General features: G+C 34.8%; 7 protein-coding genes across 7 annotated transcripts in view; 3 read left to right on the top strand and 4 right to left on the bottom strand.

Moving 5' to 3' along the window:
* The window catches only part of LOC109600372 (RNA polymerase-associated protein CTR9 homolog), a 357258-nt gene that overhangs the window by 292908 nt on the left and 43288 nt on the right, over positions 1-21062 (top strand). The gene's annotated exons all lie outside the window — the stretch shown is intronic.
* LOC109604187 (uncharacterized) overlaps positions 1-21062 on the bottom strand; it is a 132190-nt gene that overhangs the window by 77910 nt on the left and 33218 nt on the right. The gene's annotated exons all lie outside the window — the stretch shown is intronic.
* Positions 59-1035, top strand: LOC109600362 (uncharacterized). The gene has a single exon (XM_020016508.2). It carries the CDS (start codon positions 59-61, stop codon positions 923-925), a length of 867 nt encoding a protein of 288 aa, XP_019872067.1. The 3' UTR covers positions 926-1035.
* Positions 2034-2644, bottom strand: LOC109600371 (uncharacterized). Its single transcript, XM_020016517.2, has one exon. The coding sequence runs from the start codon at positions 2637-2639 to the stop codon at positions 2100-2102; it is 540 nt and encodes a 179-aa protein (XP_019872076.2). The 5' UTR covers positions 2640-2644; the 3' UTR covers positions 2034-2099.
* On the bottom strand, positions 3612-4284 carry LOC109600370 (fibrous sheath CABYR-binding protein-like). Its single transcript, XM_020016516.2, has one exon. The coding sequence runs from the start codon at positions 4276-4278 to the stop codon at positions 3643-3645; it is 636 nt and encodes a 211-aa protein (XP_019872075.2). The 5' UTR covers positions 4279-4284; the 3' UTR covers positions 3612-3642.
* On the bottom strand, positions 5522-6254 carry LOC109600363 (uncharacterized). The gene has a single exon (XM_020016509.2). The coding sequence runs from the start codon at positions 6204-6206 to the stop codon at positions 5571-5573; it is 636 nt and encodes a 211-aa protein (XP_019872068.2). The 5' UTR covers positions 6207-6254; the 3' UTR covers positions 5522-5570.
* Positions 7843-8416, top strand: LOC126264834 (uncharacterized). Its single transcript, XM_049964336.1, has one exon. The coding sequence runs from the start codon at positions 7870-7872 to the stop codon at positions 8374-8376; it is 507 nt and encodes a 168-aa protein (XP_049820293.1). The 5' UTR covers positions 7843-7869; the 3' UTR covers positions 8377-8416.

The raw sequence follows: 21062 nt of genomic DNA, 5'->3' as shown, positions 1-21062 counted from the left end.
CCCGTTATCATCTAGCCAACTCATTCACTTCTAGTGTATTGCTTAGCAATATATCATCATGAAAGTGCTAATTAGTCTAGTGCTCACTGTTTCGGCTGTGCTGTGCGATCAGCCCAGTGTTGAGGTTCAGAGAGTCCAGGTATACGAAGTTCCATACCAGCCCTCAGGATGGAGACCAGCTGCCATCACTCAGTTGCCGCAAAGATTAACAGCTTTCACTGAGTCACCCCAAAGACATCTTCCGGTTAAACCAGCCGAAAACTTCAAGGTGGCCAATTTTAAAGTGGGGAGGTTGCAACTGGCGCCACAATTTGAACGCATACAGAGACCAGCTTCGTTGCTTCAGCTGCCCAATAAGCCTGCAGGTGTTTTCAGACGAGTGGGACCACAATTTGAACGCCTACAGACACCAGCTTCGTTGCTTCAGCTGCCTAATAAACCTGCGGGTGTTTTCAGACGAGTAGGACCACGATTTGAACGCCTACAGAGACCCGCTTCGTTGCTCCAGCTGCCCAACAAACCCGCGGGTCTTTTCAGAGCTCCGCAATTCGCTAGATTGGAGACGGCAACTCCGGCGACCAAGTATGGTCCACCTTCTCAAGAATACGGACCACCTTCTCAAGAATACGGTCCACCACCAGAAGGCACGACTGAGGCAATTGATGCAACAACCACTGAATTACCAACCACAACAGCAGCCCCAAGCTCCAAACTTCAAGATAAAAGCGAAAAATTCGTCGAGAGGGGCGTCTACTACATTTACCACCCCAATGGTTTGTTGCAAAAGGTTGTTTATGCCACCAAAGATGACATTGAAAAGATGGAATATTCGGCAAGACTGAGGTACCAAGATGTTGAACCAATTAGAGACCCCATCTACACCTACAATCCAGAAACTAGAGTTCTAGAAAGACTGAGAGTATAAAGACTTTATTTTTAAATGTATATATTTTATTTCGGATATTTTAAACCACGTTATTTATTTATGTATATATTGTATTTGTTTGATGTAAATGAGTGTTCAATAAAATTTATTATTGGTTGACATATTATATTATTGTAATAGACACCACTCAAATGACTAAAAGTAACACCGAAACAGTTTGTTGATGATGTATCACCATTTAAATCATTTTTTCGAGGATATGCGGCATTTTCACATTCAAGTGTAAATTGAAAACATTTTCTCACACCCATTTGAAAGCCGACGTCATCAATCACATGAGGCCTCTTACACGGAATTCCGCCGCTTTATTGAGCTGGTGATCCTTCTATTTGTCTCTTAAGTCCTTAACTGTTTAAATAATACGACCACGAAAGACAAGAAGATGTATTGGGAGTATTTATTTCTATCCATTGACTAACGACATTTAACATAAGCATAGATGCCCATCAGCATGATTGATGGACTGCCTGGGGAATTACAAAGTTTTTGTATTTTGATTTCCTTTTTTTCTTGTCATAAACGTCAATAGAGGTCGGCGTAATCTGATGTAGATTAATTTTAAATTATGGGGACATCAGCTTCGTTGATTAGTCTAAATTATTTTTGAAATTGTAACAACCCTCACTGTTTTTTCTCGGTTAGGACTGGTGAGAAACAAGACATAGGTACTTTAATTTCAAAGTAGAGCACGTTATGTACAGAACAGAGTTTATTACAGTTGTATAAAAATTTAATAAGATGTTCTCAACATCACTAGAACTTTCTTCCTTTGACGCTGGAAAGAAAACTTAACTAGGCAATTTCTCGTCCAAAATCTTTACTGCTCTCTGAATGAGTTTCCATGCGATGTAAATGTAGAAATATATATTATTACTAATTGTTTTTAATAAACTTTATTGACTATATACTCCTAACAAGCTACTTTATTATTCATTTGTGTAATAGACACAAATGGATATTTATAATCAATAAAACTGCAAATTTCAAATAAAGTGCATCAACATTAAAATTTAATTTATTCAACAAAATACCAACGCGACATTTTATAGAACAAAGGTCAACCTATTTATAAACGAATATAGTTCATACATTTTCAGGGAAGTAGAGAAACACAACAGCCACATTATTTTAAAATTATATTTATTAACAACATTTACAATCTTCTTAAGACGAGGTCGTCTGGGCTATAAGTGTAAATTGGTCCACGAATAGGCTCTACATTTTCATATCTCAACCTTGCGAAATACTCCATATTCCGAACATCATCTTTAGTAGCGTACACAACTCTCTGAAGACGTCCATCAGGGTGATAAATATAATAAACACCACCCTCTTGTCCGTTCTGCAGCCGTTGAGATTCACCGCCTTCTATTGGCTCTACAGTTTCAGCTTCTTCATTGAACTGAGTAGTAGTTGGTAATTCTGTGGTTGTCGGTTCATGAGTGGTTATTTCTACTGGTGGCCCGTATTCCTGTTGAGGTGGTCCATAAGTTTGGGGTGGTGGTCCGTATACTGCGTGAGGCACTGGTTCTGATGGCAGTTTGAAAGCAGGTCCTGCGGGTTTCCATCCGGAAGGTTGATACGGTGCTTGTTCTATCCTTTGGAATTGTCTTGAAAATTGGTTGCGTCTGGGTGGTTCGGCGGAAACCACCATGGCGGTGATCAGAAGAATGCTGGAGACGATTTGGTACATTTTAATTGTTGGTAGGTGTGTCGGTGTACTGATGGTTGATTATTTTGGCAGGCTGTTATATACCGTTATTTTTTGCAATGACCTATTGCTGCAATAGTACGCAAAATAACTCAAGTACAAGTTGGTTCCTAAACTGAATATTAATTTTAAATGGTATCTGTATATGTGCAGAATTAACTCAGCAATATTATCATAATTAATTGAGTTTCATAAAAAATTATTGGTGTAGACTATGCTAATAACTGTAGAAACGTCAAAAATAATGTTATTAATTATTTGTCGAGTTTGCTTACACATGTATACAGTTAAAAATTTTAATATTTATGATTAATATTTAAAACGTCTACAGTATATATTATCTGGGGCATAAAATCGTACATATTCTCGTTGTGTAAATTAAGTACAATTACTCAAACTACTCCACATGAATTTTAATAACCTCCATATTTATTATGTAACTAATGCGACTTTTGAATTGAATAAAATTAAGAGAATATTAAATTTTAATATAAACCGTTACAAATTTATCGATTAAAGCTAATTATTTTACATTTATAAATAATAATGTAGAGGAATATTACTTCCTTAAAGAAATTTTGATATTAGGTACACAATCATAATAAATTTATTACAATTGTTATAATAATTTATAAACAAATATTAGGATAAATTTGATTCTTTAAAATATAAATTATTTCTATATACATATACACCTTAGTGAATGACTATTTCAACCTATAATTAATTATTTGTATATTTTAATTATTTTAATATATATACATATATACTATATACATAAGCATCTTAGTAAATGACTATTTCAACCCATAATTAATTAATTAAATATTCGTATATTTTAATTATTTTATTATAATAAAAATTCAATTAAAATATTTAACTTTTAACTCTAAATAACTTTTGGAGTTCAATAATAACAAAAGACAAAAATATTCAGTTAATCTTTTATTTCAATAGTTTTTATCACAGCCAATATTCTAATAAATCACAATCTTCTGAGTACGAGATCATCTTTACTATAGGTATAAATTGGTCCGCGTATCGGCTCCACATTTTCATATTTCAACTTTGCCAAATACTCCATTTTTCTAGCATCATCTTTAGTTGAGTACACGACCCTTTGTAGCAATCCAGTTGGATGATAAATGTAGTAAACTCCGTTTTGTTTCCCTTCCTGAAGTCTCCCAGTCACATCTGGCTGAACAGTTTCAGATTCTTCATTAATTTCTGTGGTTGTTGGTATTCCCGTGGTGGTTGGTTCAGCGGCTTCGGTAGTAAAGTCTATGGGAGCTTCAGATGACGGTGGTCCGTATTCTTGAGGTGGTTGTGGTAGTCCGTATTCTTGTGTAGGTGGTCCGTATTCTTGCGGTGGTGGTCCATATTCCTGTTGAGGTGGTCCGTACTCCTGTGGAGGTTCCTGCGATGGCGGTCCGTAAACCGTGTGTGGTACTTGTTCAGTCGGAAGTTTAAATGCAGGCCCCTCCGGTTTCCATCCAGACGGTGGATAAGGAGCCTGTTCTATTCTCTGGAACTGCCTCGAGAACTTTGAGTTGCGTCTAGGTGGTTCGGCCGAAACTGCCGCCACCAAAACAGCCAACAAAAGTACGCAAGGAGTCTTCATTGTTACACAGACCAAATGTGTGAAGATGTGTACTGATTTTATCGAACAATTAAATGTTTTTATATAGTTGAATAGCAATGACCTATTGCTGTAATAGTACACAAATTATTTCAAGGACGAATTGGTTCCTATTTGGAATATTAATTCCAGTTTCTTTAAATAATTAAAACGTGTCAGGAATTGAACAACTCTATAACTTTTGATATGTAATAATTAACTTATTTTGTCTTATATCTTTAATAATGTAACGAAATAAAAAATATTCATAGACTAAATATTTATTTAATTAAATATTTTAACTTTTAATTTTTATAGTTCAATAAATACAAAAAAATATTCAGATAATCTTTTATTTCGATAGTTTTTATCACAGTCAATCTTTTAATAAATCACAATGTTCTGAGTACGAGATCATCTTTATCATAGGTGCAAATTAGTCCACCTATCGGCTCTACATTTTCATATTTTAGCTTTGCCAAATGATCCATTTTTCTGGCATCATTTCTAATTGAGTACACGTCCGTTTATAGTAATTCACTTGGATGGTAAATGTGTTAAATTTCGTTTTGTTTTCTTTTTTGAAATCCCCCATTCACATCTGGCTGAACAGTTTCAGATTATTGATTAATTTCAATGGTTGTAAGTATTTCAAGGGTGGTTGGATCAGCCACTTCAGTCTATGCGAGCTTCAGATGTTTTTTTGTGGAGGAGGTGTGTAAACCGTGCTAGGTACTTGTTCAGCCGGAAGTTTGTATGCAAGTCCTCAAGGTTTCCAACCAGGTGTTTGATAGGGACCCTGTTCTAGTTTCTGGAACTGCCTTGAGAACTTTGAGTTACATCTAGGTGGTTCAGCCGAAGCTACCGTTACCAAAATAACCAACTAAAGTACGCAAGAATTCTTCATTGTTAGACGAACCAAAAGTATGAAGATATGTGCTGATTTTATCAAACGATTAATCGTTTTTATATAGTAGAATACTAATGTCCTATTGATGTAATGCCATTCAAATAATTCCAAGTACATATTGGTTCCTATTTGGAATATTAATTTCGACTTATTTAAACAATTAAATTATTCCAAAAATGTAAACTTTACAACTTCTGATATATAATAATATCATATTTTATCCCACGTCTTTAATAATGAATCAAAATAAATAAAATTAAAATTATTTTAATAACAACATTCTTTTATTAAACCATTTAACTTTTGGAGTGCAATAAACACAAAGAAAAGTATACAGTTAATCTTTTATTTCTATAGTTCTTATCACAGCCAATATTCTTATAAATCACAATCTTCTGAGTACGAGATCATCTTTACTATAGGTGTAAATTGGTCCACGTATCGGTTCTACATTTTCATATTTCAACTTTGCCAAATACTCCATTTTTCTAGCATCATCTTTAGTTGAGTACACGACCCTTTGTAGTAACCCAGTTGGATGATAAATGTAGTAAACTCCGTTTTGTTTCCTTTCCTGAAGTCTCCCAGTCACATCTGGCTGAACAGTTTCAGATTCTTCATTAATTTCTGTGGTTGTTGGTATTTCCGTGGTGGTTGGTTCTGCGGCTTCGGTAGTAATGTCTATGGGAGCTTCAGATGACGGTGGTCCGTATTCTTGAGGTGGTTGTGGTGGTCCGTATTCTTGTGGAGGTGGTCCGTATTCCTGTGGTGGTGGTCCGTATTCCTGTGGAGGTGGTCCGTACTCCTGAGGAGGTTCCTGCGTTGGTGGTCCGTAAACCGTGTGAGGTACTTGCTCAGTCGGAAGTTTGAATGCGGGTCCCGCAGGTTTCCATCCAGACGGTTGATAGGGAGCCTGTTCTATTCTTTGGAACTGCCTCGAGAACTTTGAGTTGCGTCTAGGTGGTTCAGCCGAAGAGGCCGCCACCAAAACAGCCAACAATAGTACGCAAGCAGTCTTCATTGTTACACAGACCAAAAGTGTGAAGATGTGTACTGATTTTGACGAATGTTTGATCGTTTTTATATAGTTGAATAGCAATGACCTATTGCTGTAATACCACACAAATTATTTCAAGAACGAATTGGTTCCTATTTGGAATATTAATTCCAATTTAAATAAACAATTAAATTGTGCCAAGAATATAACTTCTGATGTATTGTATATTAATTAATATTTCATTTACTATGTTTATTAGAGCTGTAAAATTTTACAGATTGATAACATTTTCATGTCTGCATAAAAAATACGTTACAAACTGGTTGTATTAGAAAACCTGAATTGGCCTTAAAGAGCAACTTTTACGATCATTTTTTAGTTTATTCACACATAAAACTGAAATTTTTATTACCCAAAAACTTAACTGAATAACAAAAGTAGTTATAATCTGAAGTTTTATTAAACTTATATGCACTTATAGTAATTACAATAGACCGCAACATCACACTTGGGTATTTGAAACCGTAAACCACAAGTGTAGAAGGCCACAACTACTGCATTGCACGAATATTCCGAATAACTAAGTCGGACCTAAAGCGGCAATTTCGACGTTAAAATTGCGTCCGTAATTACGGAAGAAATATTCAACTCATTATTCGAAACATTCGGGAAACGTTAATTACCGTACTTAAAATGTGGAATCCGTGATTTAACTAACAAAGTGATCCTGGCGAAAAACAAAAAGGAACAATCGTATTGTCGCAACACATGTCCCGATCCATTTCGATGGCAATCGATTCTAGTGGCCATTAAGTAATGGAAATTCGGTGGAAATGCATAAACCGAGTTTCGGCAAAGCTGAATCCGATTGCGGAAAGTTATTGTATTACCTATGTTATGAGGTAGGTGTTCAATACTGCATATTCAATAATTTAATTTAAGATCGCGACAAACTTTGCTGTTTTGCATAAAAGTGGTTTTCCTACTATTCCATCGATTAATCTATTTTCGTCTTGAGAGTTTCAAATGATGACGTGACATTTTGGTGTTTATATTATCTATATTTAGAAAGAATCCGAATTATTAATCAATATGTAAAAGTAAATTTCTAGAATACGTTTGATCATTCTGCGCAAATTATTTTAAATTGGAACTCTAGGCAAAATAAAATCGATACAAAATAGGTAAATATAGGATAAGAAGATTGTGTATAAATTCCAGCAAATCCGATGGTTGTCTTTTTACTTCAAGTAAGTAGGTAGAGTAGACACTGCAAATACACTAGATAAACAGATAAGAAAAATACGAGATATATTGATACGAAAACTTTTGTTGGATCTGACGTTTATTCACATTGGTAAGCTATGTTGAATAACATATCAATTTATATATGTATTCAGACACGTTCGAGGATTTTTACACAGATAATCTTTAATAGAAAATCAACAAAATCACTGGGTACTTTAATTTATAATAAATAGAAAGTTAAATATTTACAATATATGAATTGGAAAACAATATTAAGATTCAGCTCACACGATTCAATACACATGGTCATACCACAAAAATTATCATTGTCGTTTGTCCAAAAATTGATTGACTCATTAACAGCAGAGAAGTAGTACCTATATAAATTACAGTGGCAATATTAGCCATCATATTCACCGTTCAACTTTGATAAGTAACCATGTTCACAAAATTAATATTTGTCCTCCTTGTAGGAGCAGTAGTGAGTGCGACTCCACGCCAAGGTTTCAGGTACAGAACCCGCAGCCAAAGGTTGGAACAAGCTCCAGTTCCCCATACGGTGTACGGCCCACCTACGGTACCACCCCAACCCGAACAACCGCCTCAGGAATACGGCCCACCTCAACCACCTCAGGAGGTCACCACGGTAGCCCAGGAGACTACCACGGATGTACCCACCACTACTGAGGCAGTTACTGAGGAAGTAGCCACTACTACTGAAGCTGATGACGGGACTAAAGCTGAATTAAACAATGGACAGGAACAAGGTGTCTACTACATTTATCACCCAAGTGGAGCCCTGCAGAAGGTGGTGTACTCCACCCAAGACGACCTGAAGAACATGGAGTACAGAGCCAGGTTGAAATACGAAACGGTACAGCCCATCAGGGAACCAATTTACACGTACGATCCAAACACGTTCGTGTTCAGCAGAATCGCTTTTTAATTAAGATAATCACAATGTATATTCTTTAAGTCAATAAAACATATTTATAACCAAATTCCAAAACTATATAACAACTTTTTAGACGTCCCCCTAAAACACGAACTGATCCAATTGGATTGCCGTGATATTGATCCACCCCGAAATATCCTTTTCTCACTTTCCCTTCGATCCTCTTTACTAATTATTCATTTCAATGGCGTTTATCTGCTTATACTATTTTTTTTTTTTTTTTTTGGCCAAAAAAAAAGTTTTAGTTCAAAGGGGCTTTAATAGAGAATTTACAGACTCTGTAGGTATTTATATTTAAATATAATAGAACGTTACTGAATTGAAAAACAATATTCAGATTCAAGTCACACAACAGAATACTCACAGTCATACCTCAATAAATATTATTGTCGTTTGTCCAAAAATTATTAACACCTAACAAATAGTACCTATACAAATTACAATGACAATTTTGGCCATCACATTAATCATCCAAATTCGATAACTATTTTCAACAAAATTAAAATTTGACCCTGTAAAAGCAGTAGTGGAGGCACTCAAGAGGTCATCACGATAGCCCAGGAAAGTACCACGGTTGACGAATTAAAGTTTACTTAAACATTGGACAGAGAGAAGGTGTCTACTACATTTATCATCTAAGTGGAGCCTTGCAGAAGGTGGTGTATTTAACCCAAGACGACTTGAAGAACATGGAGTACTGCTCTTCAGGGAATATACGACCCAAATACATTTGTGTTCACCAGAATGGCACTTTAATGAACATAACCAAGATGTATATTAGTTACGTCAATAAAGGAGTTTTCATAACCAAATTTCATTTCATACACCCCAAAACTAAATAACTCAATTTTCGACGTCCCTCCAAACCACGAACGTATCCAATTGAATTTAAATGCGAGGTCACTCTGCGGCGAATGTCGTGACGTTGACCCACCCCCAAATACCCTTTGTTCACTTTCCCTTCGACCCTCTTCACTAATTATTAATTTCAATGACCTTTATCTGCATTTACAGTATTTATACGTCTGGCCCCGAAAACGTTTTATGGACTAGCGCCGTGTCTGCGGGAAAATCCGGACTTGAAATGGCAGGGTGCAATCAGCGAAAGGGTTCGTTACACCGAAGTGGCGGAAAGGGAGAATTTTAGATACAAGAAATTCTGTTACTTATTTTATGGCTTTAAAGCAGCATTTTCAGGATGAATAATATTTAAATTTGTGACGGACGTGGAAAAATTCTGAAACATTAACATTTTAATTCGGAAAACAAAAGTTTGAGTAGTTTTATGAATGGAGTGCCATTTGTTTTAAAGTTTTAAATATGTAAATGTGCAATTTATTTTATCTGTATATGATGCCCCATGATATATTATCCTGGTGATACCATCTCCTATAAAAAGAGCGGAAGTCGTTACAACTATGCGAAATATGACAATCAGTTTTAATGACAAAAGTTATATCTGATTTCGCAACAAAAAACTAACGCAATGAATAAATTAAAATGTTATTGTAATTTCGTTTTAAGGGCAAAATATTATTACCGCAGCATATAATATAATGCCTCGAGGAAATAATTTTAAAACACACGTTGATTAAGTCGCAACACGAAAACACTTCGCCTCTTCGCGGCCGTTTCCTACGCAAAATTACGAAAAATCCGTTCCATTACTTCATTTCACCCCCGGGTTGTTTACGAAAAACCTGCAAACTCATTTATGTGGGACTTTTTCCAAGCGATTATGCCTCCTCGGCGTGTGTTTTCTGGGTGAATAAAAATAAAACAAATAAATTATCCAGACACAACAGCGCCTCATAACGCAGGGGTGGCGTGTCCGTGTGGCGCACAGTTAAGTTCAAAGTTACGACGGAGGGGAGCGGATAAGTGCAACCGCGGTCACGCTAACATTTTTCGGGATACCGTTGTAGTTTCCACCCCAATATCGGAACGAATTTCACGGGTCATGCACAAACGATACCTTAAAATAATTTTTTTTTGAGGAATTATTTAATTGCTTGCAACTCAGGTGCAACAAAGTGTTGAATTTGTTTCAGCATATCCGATTCGAATGACAACTTCAAGTTACGACTGTGCTCCTTAGTTTTAGGTCAAATTAAACTTTGCACGGTGTAAAACTTGGTCCGCCATAGATATGAATTAAATCAATTTATGAACTATTAAATTTTAGGAAAGGTTGTAATAAATGCAACTGCAAGTTTTAACGAGATAACATTCGGTTAGTGACTTTAGAGCATAATAAATTGAAGCCAGAAACTTCATATAATAGTGAATTCAAGATGTATGATATTTCCCTTGTCTTTGTTAGGAGAGATTCTTTAATTATGCAACTTGTCTGATGAGTTTATAGCAGTAACAATTAATCCTATTAAATTTCTAGATGTGCGTATAACTCATTTTCCTCATTGGATGCGGAACTAAGGTTGTTGAAAATTAATAATTTATTGACGATAAAGAAACGAAGGAAAGTTCCATATGCACTTCTGTATTAAGTATTAAGTTTTTTGAAGTGAATAATTTGAATTGTTTCAAGAATCAGAATACCAATATTGGTCGTCTACAAAAATGAAATCTGGTCTAAATTCTTGAACAAATGGAATAATAATTGGCTGGATAACCAAGTCCTGATGTGTGCCTCTAAAGAAATTCCACCTCACACTCCAAAAGCAACAGTTGAAGCCATGTTTCACTCATGATACCTCTCACCATGTTCACACCTCTGTTTAACAGAGGGTATCCAAAACGTTTTCTGACTCTAAGATTAGCTTCTTGCAACCATTTTCTGTTGGTAAATAAATTTACAGTCATTCTAACGTCTACATGAAGTTTGGATGTAGAGAATGTGCGATGATACCTCTACCACGTTTACGTCATAATCAAATCCAGCTATCCAAGCGATGTATTGTGTACCTAGACTCTTCTACACCTAGACTCTCTGGGAATCTCGATGCTCTCTGCTTAACAGGGGGTATCCAAAACGTTTTAACAGAGAGTATCTAAAACGTTTTCTGGCACTAAGATTAGCTTCATGCTACCTTCTTCTGCCGGTAAACAGATTTACGGTAATTCTAACATCTACACGAAGCTTGTATGTTGAAATTATACTATGATACCTCTCACCACGTTCACGCCATAATCAAATCCAGCTATCCAAATGATGTATTGTGTACCTTTTTCTGGCTCTAAGATTAGCTTCATGCAACCATCTTCTGTTAGTAAATAGATTTACAGTAATTCCAACGTTTACACGAAGATTGAATGTAGAGAATGTACGATGATACCTCTCACCACTTTCACGCCATAATCAAATCCAGCTAATCAAGTGATGTATTGTGCATCGAGACTCTCTGAGAGTCTTTCTGTTTAATAGAGGGTATCCAAAACGTTTTCTGACTCTAAGATTAGCTTCAAGCAAATAATCAAATCCAGCTATCCAAGTGATGTATTGTATACCTAGATTCTTCTACACCTAGACTCTCTGGGAATCTCGATGCTCTCTGCTTAACAGGGGGTATCCAAAACGTTTTAACAGAGAGTATCTAAAACGTTTACTAGCACTAAGATTAGCTTCATGCTACCTTCTTCTGCTGGTAAATAGATTTACGGTAATTCTAACATCTACACAAAGCTTGTATGTTGAGATTATACGATGATACCTCTCACCACGTTCACACCATAATCAAATCCAGCTATCCAAGGATGTATTGTGTACCTAACTCTTCTACACCTAGACTCCCGGGAAATCTCCAATATGTACACGATGGTAGATCTTCCAGATTAGAAAATAGTCTTGTCTTTTAGTCGTAGCTCGTCGACCACCACCATATTGGCATTACCAGTTTACCCATAACAATTCCAAGCACAGCTTATTTTACTTCTCACTTGTCACTCACTTATTAGTGAGACATTATACATTTACACTACTTTTTGTGTACTCAGATGTTCCATGTTCAAAAATTACAATTATGGAAGTAAAATCTTCAGAAGAAACTCTTCATTGAGACATTTTAAGGTGCTAAACAACAGATAACTTAAGAATGAACTGAATAAAATGTATTCAAATCCACAAAATGTGTTTTTTGGTAATAAAAGTAAGTAAGAGGTGGAATATTGTTCATTTTTATGTAAATTAAATATATAAAAAATAAAATAAATATAATATTCTGAAGCTGAAAATATTCAAATAATATTGATACAAATTAAAAATATTTCATGATTATGCCTTAATTTTAATTATTTACATCAGAATCTTTTTAAATTGATACATTGTCTGCCTTACACCTTCCTTCCATTCAGCTAATAATCTTTGATTATCCTGTTATGTGAGGGTCTCTTCACACCATAATCAGAGTCCCCTCGTTACCACGGTAACGCATCGTGGAGGAAGGGTTGCGGCAAAAGGACAGAGACTGTGTGAAACGGGCTGACGTCCACTTATTTCATTATTATTGGTTGCGTATGCAAAACCGCCCGGTCCCGCTGCTACTGGATATTGCCGACCTTCCTCTATCTAATATGCATGTTCATTCATCATGACCCGGGCCAAGTGATTGGAATCCAGCGGCAAAATTACTGCGGAAATGTGTGCAACATCGTCGAAAACATGATTTACGTACTGGTACCCATTCGGAATATTTATATCGATAAAGCGCCATGAATAAATTGTTGAAGACGATCCTGTGCCACGGTCTAGGTGCGGATGTGAGTTATGTCTGCCAGACGCGACGCGTTTTGTTGTTACGGTCTCGATACATCGGGGTTTTACGTGGAATTAAAAGGAATTACGCCACGTACTGAGCCCTTTAGAAATATTACCATCGTTTTGTCCCGACGTTGCTAATGGTAACATGTGCAATTGTTCGGAATTAAACGGTATCGCTTGAGGAAAAATCCACGCGTTTTTCTTTGTTGTCTCGAAAACTATGTGCGGCAGGATTCACGGTTAACTCGGATTGGACTCGCCGGTAGTTCACGCCGGAGTTGTTCGTGGCAGACAATTTTACACCGCGATTACTTGAAAGTGGGGGCTTCATGAGAATAATGAATAAAAAGATGATTATAATTATTGTCTGAAAAGCTCGTATCTCGTTCCATTATTAGAGCATCGTCGTGAGGGCTACGAAAAAGATTAAAAAGTTTCATAATTTATGATAAACAAGTTAATTAATCTGAGGGAGGTATAATGCGGGACCTCGGCGACACCTGTTTACGACAGGCTTGCCATCATTATCTTGTCGCCTAAGTGGCCTCCTTTTCATTGGCGGCTGCTCCCCTTCCATTTGGCAGGATAATGTATTTTTCTTGCTCGGCCAAGACTAAAGGAATTTTATCAAAAAATAGAATTACCGGCATGGGAATTTACGGGAAATGCCTTTATTCAGATTTCCTTATGTCCGTCTCGCAGGCATATTTCATCAGAAAAGGACGAATGCGGCTGGCTGCGGAAATGCTCAGTGAGAAATTGGTCCATTCATGCGGCATAATGTTCTCCAGCTAAGATAAACATTATTTCCTGCTTGAGATACACTTTGGGCTACTCATTACAATTAATAAACACCAACGTAGACAATTTAAGGTAAATGATCAATACAGATAAGGAATATTTAAAAAAGTTTTATCTTCAAATATTAACACGACAATGGATAACTCTGGTAAATCAGGGGTGTAAATCAAACGTGCATGAAAAATGTTCTGACTGGGCATTACACACTTGAAGGCCCGTACACCACTAAGTATGTCATCATTCATAATGTTACAATAAATCTCGGAAATTTTCGCGACAGACACAAATTGAAACTTTGAAATATCGCCGAATTTGTCTACATCGAATCGAGCATCGGACTAAAACGCCACTCAATTTACTTCATCAGACACTTTGTTACCGATAAAGGAAAGCAAAAATGTTTCTCGCCTTTCCTAGGGTTTCCACCGTAATTTCGATGGTTTACAAAATTAACTGGCAGAAGCCAACAAACGCTTTTAAGCTCTTCTGTGTGCTTAACGAGGTCTTCATTACTTAATGGATCTGAAACCTTATTGTATATAATAGTTTTAACAAAGTACAGCATAATAATTATTTCACTTCTTCCATTCGCAACCAACGTTGACCAAAACGGTTCACTTTCCCTATTTCTACGTCAATTAATACCTCAGACATTGTTTATTGTTGGAACCAACACAACAGCGTGCAGGAGAAACAAGTTCCCACCGCTGAAACAACAGACTATTAACTTCCGGAACAGGTTTATTACGGTTTCGAGGGATGTTTCGATGTCATTTGCAGTTCTGCATCATCGGCGGGCGTGTTCACTTCAACAATGTTATCCGCGAACCTGTTTAATGTCTATTTGAGTAATGTTTACCCCGCAGTTCTGCAATTAATTGTTGCACTTGTGATTTCATAATGAAAATTGAATTTAAATTATGTCAATCCTGCATTTTCCATCAATATTACTTATGATTATTGTTTGATTGTAGGGCTCATCATCTCCAGACATCATGATATTTTCCATATTTACAGAATACAGGGTGTTACAAAAGGTATAATATTTAGGGGAATGATTCTTGTGCTCAGTTTAAGAAAAAAATTTAAAGTTAGCAGTTATAGAAACTGACGATAGAAGTGAAAACTTAGAACATTTAGTATTAAAATTTGAAATTTCATAATGTTTGAATTAAATTTATCAACATCAATCTGGTTTCACATCTATTGACACTCTGAGCAACAATTTTATGCATGTTCATATGGTTTTTTATTATTTAAATATATTACGGACTGTACAAGATCAGGACAAAATATAAACACAATTCAATTAAAATAACTATTAATATACAATCATATTATTTATAGAGAATATATGTATTTACTTAAATTTCAATGAACTTGATTTTTAACATTAATTTAATTGTTTAGACTTTTTGTACTTTCAATTATTTCATTTTGTTATAAAAAAGATACAATAGGCTTATGGTTACTAAAGTAAGAAATGAAAATGTTTGATTTAAATTTATCTAAGTATCGTGTAAAAGCGGCATCGATTGTCGTTTTATGTTTTGTAGTAATGAGTTTTCGATCATTGGACATATTTAAATAAATTTTTCACTAAATCCATTCAATTTCACTTATAAGATATACACAGCACTATACGTCAAATGTACAGCTACAGATATACTGGTATAAGCATGTCGGTGACGCGAACGACGATGTTTTACTTTTGCTTAATAAACATCCTTCGATTGTAATTGGGACCAAAATATGTACAACCGGTCACATGATTTCAATACTGATCTTGAACGATTATTTGGGAAATTTACCTTCTAAACTTACCCCTCAATTAGCACAATAGCTTCAGCTTTTATTTTTCAACATTTTATAATATTACATTAATTTAAATATTAACGCATAATTTAATTTTTGTTACGCCCTTTTCTACTATGATTAAATTCTGCAAAATCTATTATTTAATTATTTTTATGCGGGTGTTAACTAAAAATGATCAAAATTTCATTTCAATGTAGTTATTAAATAAAAAGTTGCGAACACTATTTGAAGTGATACCAATTTCATTGTGATTAGTTTATAAATGTTAAACTTTTAATTAATCCATTGGATGACTGTTTCAACTCGTAGCGCTTCATCATACCCCAAATCACATGTACAGATTTAATGGATCGTTAACAGCCAGAAAGCAATAAAATACCAGACCTAGCCCGCCATCAATCTTCGGATATATCCAATATTGTCTTGTATCATATACCCTTTAATGGCGTCAATAAAAATAATTAATGACATATATAATTCAACTTTAGCACACATCAAACATAATTGTCGTCCAGTCGATTAAAGTGTTCTTCTCCACAAGGAAAAAATATATCACCGACAGTCCTCAAGAAAACGTCTCAACGCGAAAAATAGATCCGTTACAATAAAAATGTCGGTCCCATTGAATTTTTTACACCCGTACAATTTCCTATCTGAAGAATGGAAAAGGGCAAAAACGTGCGAACGGACAGATGTCCGTAAGTCCGTGGATGTGCAATCAAAAATAGTCCCCGCAGACCGTATTTCCATGATAACTCGCCGTTTCGGAAAATGTGAGTCTAAATAATATACATACATATCGGATGGGGGGTGAAAGGGGAAAGCAATCAAAAACCTTTTAATGACATACTTCATTTACATGTGAGAATGAACCCGTTCTCCGCTTTTTTTTTAATTGACTCTTCTCTAATTAGATTTGGCGATTCATCATGGGATTATCTTCGGCGCGTCGATTGGATTCATGCATTAATGAGGAGTTTTCCGATTATTTTGTCTTTGTTGTCTCGACTTCTGTTTTACGGTCGATAATTTTCGTACAATTTATCTGTAATCCCAATGGAATCCAATTAAAATTCTGTTCATTTATCTGATAAATGTATTTGTATTGATAAATGTGTTGAATTAACTATTTTTGATAAGATAAAATAATTATAGAGATGATCTTAAGAAAAAACTTTGAATGTATGACCCAAACGTATTAAATTTTTATATTCAGAGTCATAAAGTTTTCAAGAAATTACCCTTTTTATAAGATGTTACTTTAGATATTTTAATGAAATTTGAGATCAAATTTTGTCAGAAGTGAATAGAAACTATAAACATAATTTTTGTTTCGAGAAAAAGCAGTGGTATATCATATATTTCTAAAAATCTACTAACTAAAAAATTATCAAGAAGGGAGTGTTAAAATTTAATATTGTTTTGGCATAGATTTTATAGCAATGACATTAAAATTTGGAAATAAAATATCAAAGATTTAATTTGTGAAAACTTCTTTAGCCCTGTTGGGCACTTTTTGGTAGGGAAAAATCTTAGGAGTTCATGTCACCGACATGTTCGTCCTTCTTTTGTTAATAAAATTCAAACAAAAGTAAGTTGGCTGGTAACCTCGGTTACTAAACCAACAAACTATGCGTCTGACGGCGTTTCAAGAAGTACCCGAAAACTAGACCTTAAGAATAAAATCCCGAAACTAAAGGGTGAGTTTCAGCTGTACATTTCAGAACATTTTGAAATCAGGTACAATTTTACTAATGCAGTGGTTTCGTTAAAGACCTCCAGCTAAGCCGGAAATGAGTTTGACGCTAATATCTATTACTGTTTTGGAAGTGGAGGGTTCATAGAGGAAAATGCCGTCTGAAAGGAATCTCTATATAGAAATATTCGAAATTATCAGGATTATCTTTATTTCTGATGTAGTTTCAAGGAAAAAATCAGGGCCCAATTCTTTTACCATCTGTTACAAACGCGCTCAATTTCGTCGAAAAGTAATGGATCTGATATTTGGTATATCGTGGGGGATAAGTTTAAAAGGTAAAATTTCCAAATAATCGTTCAAGATCAGTATTGAAATCAAGTGACCGGTTGTACATATTTTGGTTCCAATTACAATCAAAGGAGGGATGTTTATTAAGCAAAAGTAAAACATCGTGCGTTCGCGTCACCGACATGCTTATACCAGTATATCTGTAGCTGTACAGTTGACGTATAGTCCTGTGTATATCTTATAAGTGAACTTACTTGCTTTTTATACCGTCAACAAAAGTGTGTAAACTGAAAATTAGCCTTTCCTAACAAATAATAATAGATTTAATGTATTTTTAGAAGTGTTTTAAGAAGTGAAAACTTCTTTAGTCGAGTTGGGCACTTTTTGGTAGGAAAATATTATGCGTTCGCGTCATTGACATGCTAATGACTGGTGCAGGCGCAGTGTGCTGTGCGTCTTAAACCCTTTTTGGATGGGTGATATCTCGTGCGTTCGCGTCACCGACATGCTTATACTAGTATATCTGTAGCTATACAGTTGACGTATAGTGCTGCGTATTTATTTAAATATGTCCAATGATCGAAATCTCAGTACTACAAAACATAAAACGACAATCGATGCCGCTCTTACGCGATACTTAGATAAATATGAATCAAACATTTTCACTTCTTACTTTAGTTACCATAAGCCTATTGTATCTTATTTAGAACAAAATGAAATAATTGAAAGTACAAAAAGTCTAAGTATTGTTGAAATTAATGATGACAACGATGCAAACAATTAAAATGATATTAAAAATCAAGTACATTGAAATTTAAGTAAATACAAATACTATCCATAAAGTTTTCACTTCTATTGGCAGTCTCTATAACTGTTTTAACATAATAATCAGGACAAAAATTATTTGAATTTAAAAAAAATTGCTCTACTTTCAGTCAATACTGTTTCCTATGTTCACTGACATTATAAATCTGTTATACTTCACCTCTCTGAATTTTTGGTACCATAATTACTTTCAATTATTAATTTATGTATTTTCATAGAAATAATAAATATTAATGCACGTCGTATGTGTTGAATTATGACAATTACAAGAGGTTTTGAAACTAGATAACCGCCGCCTAGAACAATACGAGACATCCTCTTTTAAGCCGTGCCTCATTAGCCGCAGCCTGTCACGAACAATCCGGCATCCGGGTGCCCAACGGAGCCGTTTCCAGCAACAGCTAATCGTCCCGTTGTATCAACAAAGCGGACAGCTTTTCCAGGCTCCCGACCACCCATTCCGGACAATAATTAATAATAAGGACTGTCGTAATTGAGGGCGAGACACGGTCGCATGCCGGGGCCACCGGATCGACCCTCCGGAACCCCGCGGAATCGTGTCGCAGACTGTGCGGCGTCCCGACTGGCCGCAACACCCAGTACGAAAACGTGTCCCACATCACTGCGGCACCGTTTGGACCTGAAACGTTGCCAGGATCTTTGCGCGTTCAAGGATTCGATTCTAATCGCTCACTGTCCAGGTCGGATTTCAACGATGGAGCTCCTTCCTAATTAAGGATTGTGTTAATTAATATTTTTAAATAAATGTTCGGGCTCACGTTGAATATTCTTCTTTGAAATTGAGCAAAACGTTTCGTTCTTTTTGTGATAAGTGATGTCTAAAGTTTTTTGCCCTAGAGGCTAATATACTTTTGAATTATTTTTTTTTTTTTGTTTTCTTTGCTTTAGTGTCTGAAGAAGATGAAAGGAATGCCGAGTTTATTTACATATTGCGCATACGTGTATTGTTTTTTACTGCATTACAAATTAAATGAAATGTGAAAATTTTAACAAGGTTCATAAAAATGTAAAATAACATTGAGATATTTTAAGGTTTATATATAGTACAATAATATTTAATAAATTAAAAAATTTCAACTTTGTTTATTTTATAAAATATGCATTTTAAATTAAAAAATTTTTTAAGTAAACATTCCCTTTTAAATTTCAGTGCTCTAAAACAAATTTCACGGCCTCATATTAGCAGTATCAAAAAAAGCAAAATCATGAATTCTTTATTAAAATTTGAATTGATTTGTGATTGAAACAAACTTAATGTAGTAAAATATAAATTATAAAAACTTTACTATTCGTAAAATGTTGCTTTTACCCACTACGAAAAACGTTTGATCTGTTTGAATTTCGGAAGAGACATTATGCACGAGAGAGACAGTAAAGGTCCCCAGTTTGTCCCGTAGAGAGAATTTTACTGTCTCTGTCGTGTATAATATCTCTCTCAAAAAACAAACGGATCAAACGCTTTTCATACTGTATATTTTATTCAATATAATTTTAATTTATTAAATTAACCCAGTATCAAATTAATATCACTGTTGTATGATCAATGAAAATTTATTTAATTAAAATACTTTGTGCTAAAGATTTATTTTACTTGCATATTTCAAACTAAAATATTTCTTATTTTCTTATGTGTTCTGTCGGTTCTCTATTATACAGAGTGTTGCAAAAAGTCGGTAATTACTCGTCTGATTTGAGGCAACAAATTAGCATTGAATAGAGAATTAAATATCTTTAAAATGAGGTATCTCAAGACCACCCTGTTGTTTAATAAATAGTTAGTACTCGTATGATTAATTTCGCACATTATTAATAACATTTAACGTGATTCGTATACGAGATTCTAGTCAAAAGTTGTCAAAGGTGACTTTTTATGTCCTCACTCCATATAATAATATATTACTAAATCAATTAAATAAACATTTACACGGTAAATTAAAAAAATATTTTATATTGTTATTTTAGCATAAAAATATTTTTATATACATACGGCTATTAAAAATCGAAAATGTTTTATTTAAACAACAGTTTGATGCAAATATAAACTATTTATAAATATTTTTATGGTTCATAAATGTTAAAACTTTTATTTTATTGATTTCAAAAATAAAAATTAAATGTATATATGGAAAATCATTGTAATTTGGAGGCGATTGATTTAAGGTAAAATTTTGCTAATGCAGTGGTTTCGTTAAAGGCCTCCAGCTAAGCCGGTAATGAGTTAGGCGCTAATATCTATTACTGTTTTGAAAGTGGAGGGTTCATAGAGGAGAATACCGTCTGAAAGGAATCTCTATATAGAAATTTTCGAAATTTTCAGGATCATCTTTATTTCTGATGTACTTTCAGGGAAAAAATCAGCGCCCAATTCTCTTACCATCTGTTACCAACGCGCTCAATTTCGTCGAAGAGTAATGGATCTGAAGGTAAATTTCCCAAATAATCTTTCAAGATCAGTATTGAAATCAAGTGACCGGTTGTACATATTTTGGTCCCAATTATAATCGAAGG

Source organism: Aethina tumida, chromosome 3 (assembly GCF_024364675.1).
Source record: "Aethina tumida isolate Nest 87 chromosome 3, icAetTumi1.1, whole genome shotgun sequence".
Taxonomy (NCBI): Eukaryota; Metazoa; Arthropoda; class Insecta; order Coleoptera; family Nitidulidae; genus Aethina; species Aethina tumida.
The sequence above is the reverse complement of the archived record's forward strand: the minus strand, read 5'-3'. Positions and strand labels throughout refer to the sequence as shown.

What these genes read in the sequence shown, in the direction of transcription:
- LOC109600362 (XM_020016508.2), top strand. Translation starts at nt 59, where the DNA reads ATGAAAGTGCTAATTAGTCTAGTGCTCACTGTTTCGGCTGTGCTGTGC.
- LOC109600371 (XM_020016517.2), bottom strand. Translation starts at nt 2,639, where the DNA reads ATGTACCAAATCGTCTCCAGCATTCTTCTGATCACCGCCATGGTGGTT.
- LOC109600370 (XM_020016516.2), bottom strand. Translation starts at nt 4,278, where the DNA reads ATGAAGACTCCTTGCGTACTTTTGTTGGCTGTTTTGGTGGCGGCAGTT.
- LOC109600363 (XM_020016509.2), bottom strand. Translation starts at nt 6,206, where the DNA reads ATGAAGACTGCTTGCGTACTATTGTTGGCTGTTTTGGTGGCGGCCTCT.
- LOC126264834 (XM_049964336.1), top strand. Translation starts at nt 7,870, where the DNA reads ATGTTCACAAAATTAATATTTGTCCTCCTTGTAGGAGCAGTAGTGAGT.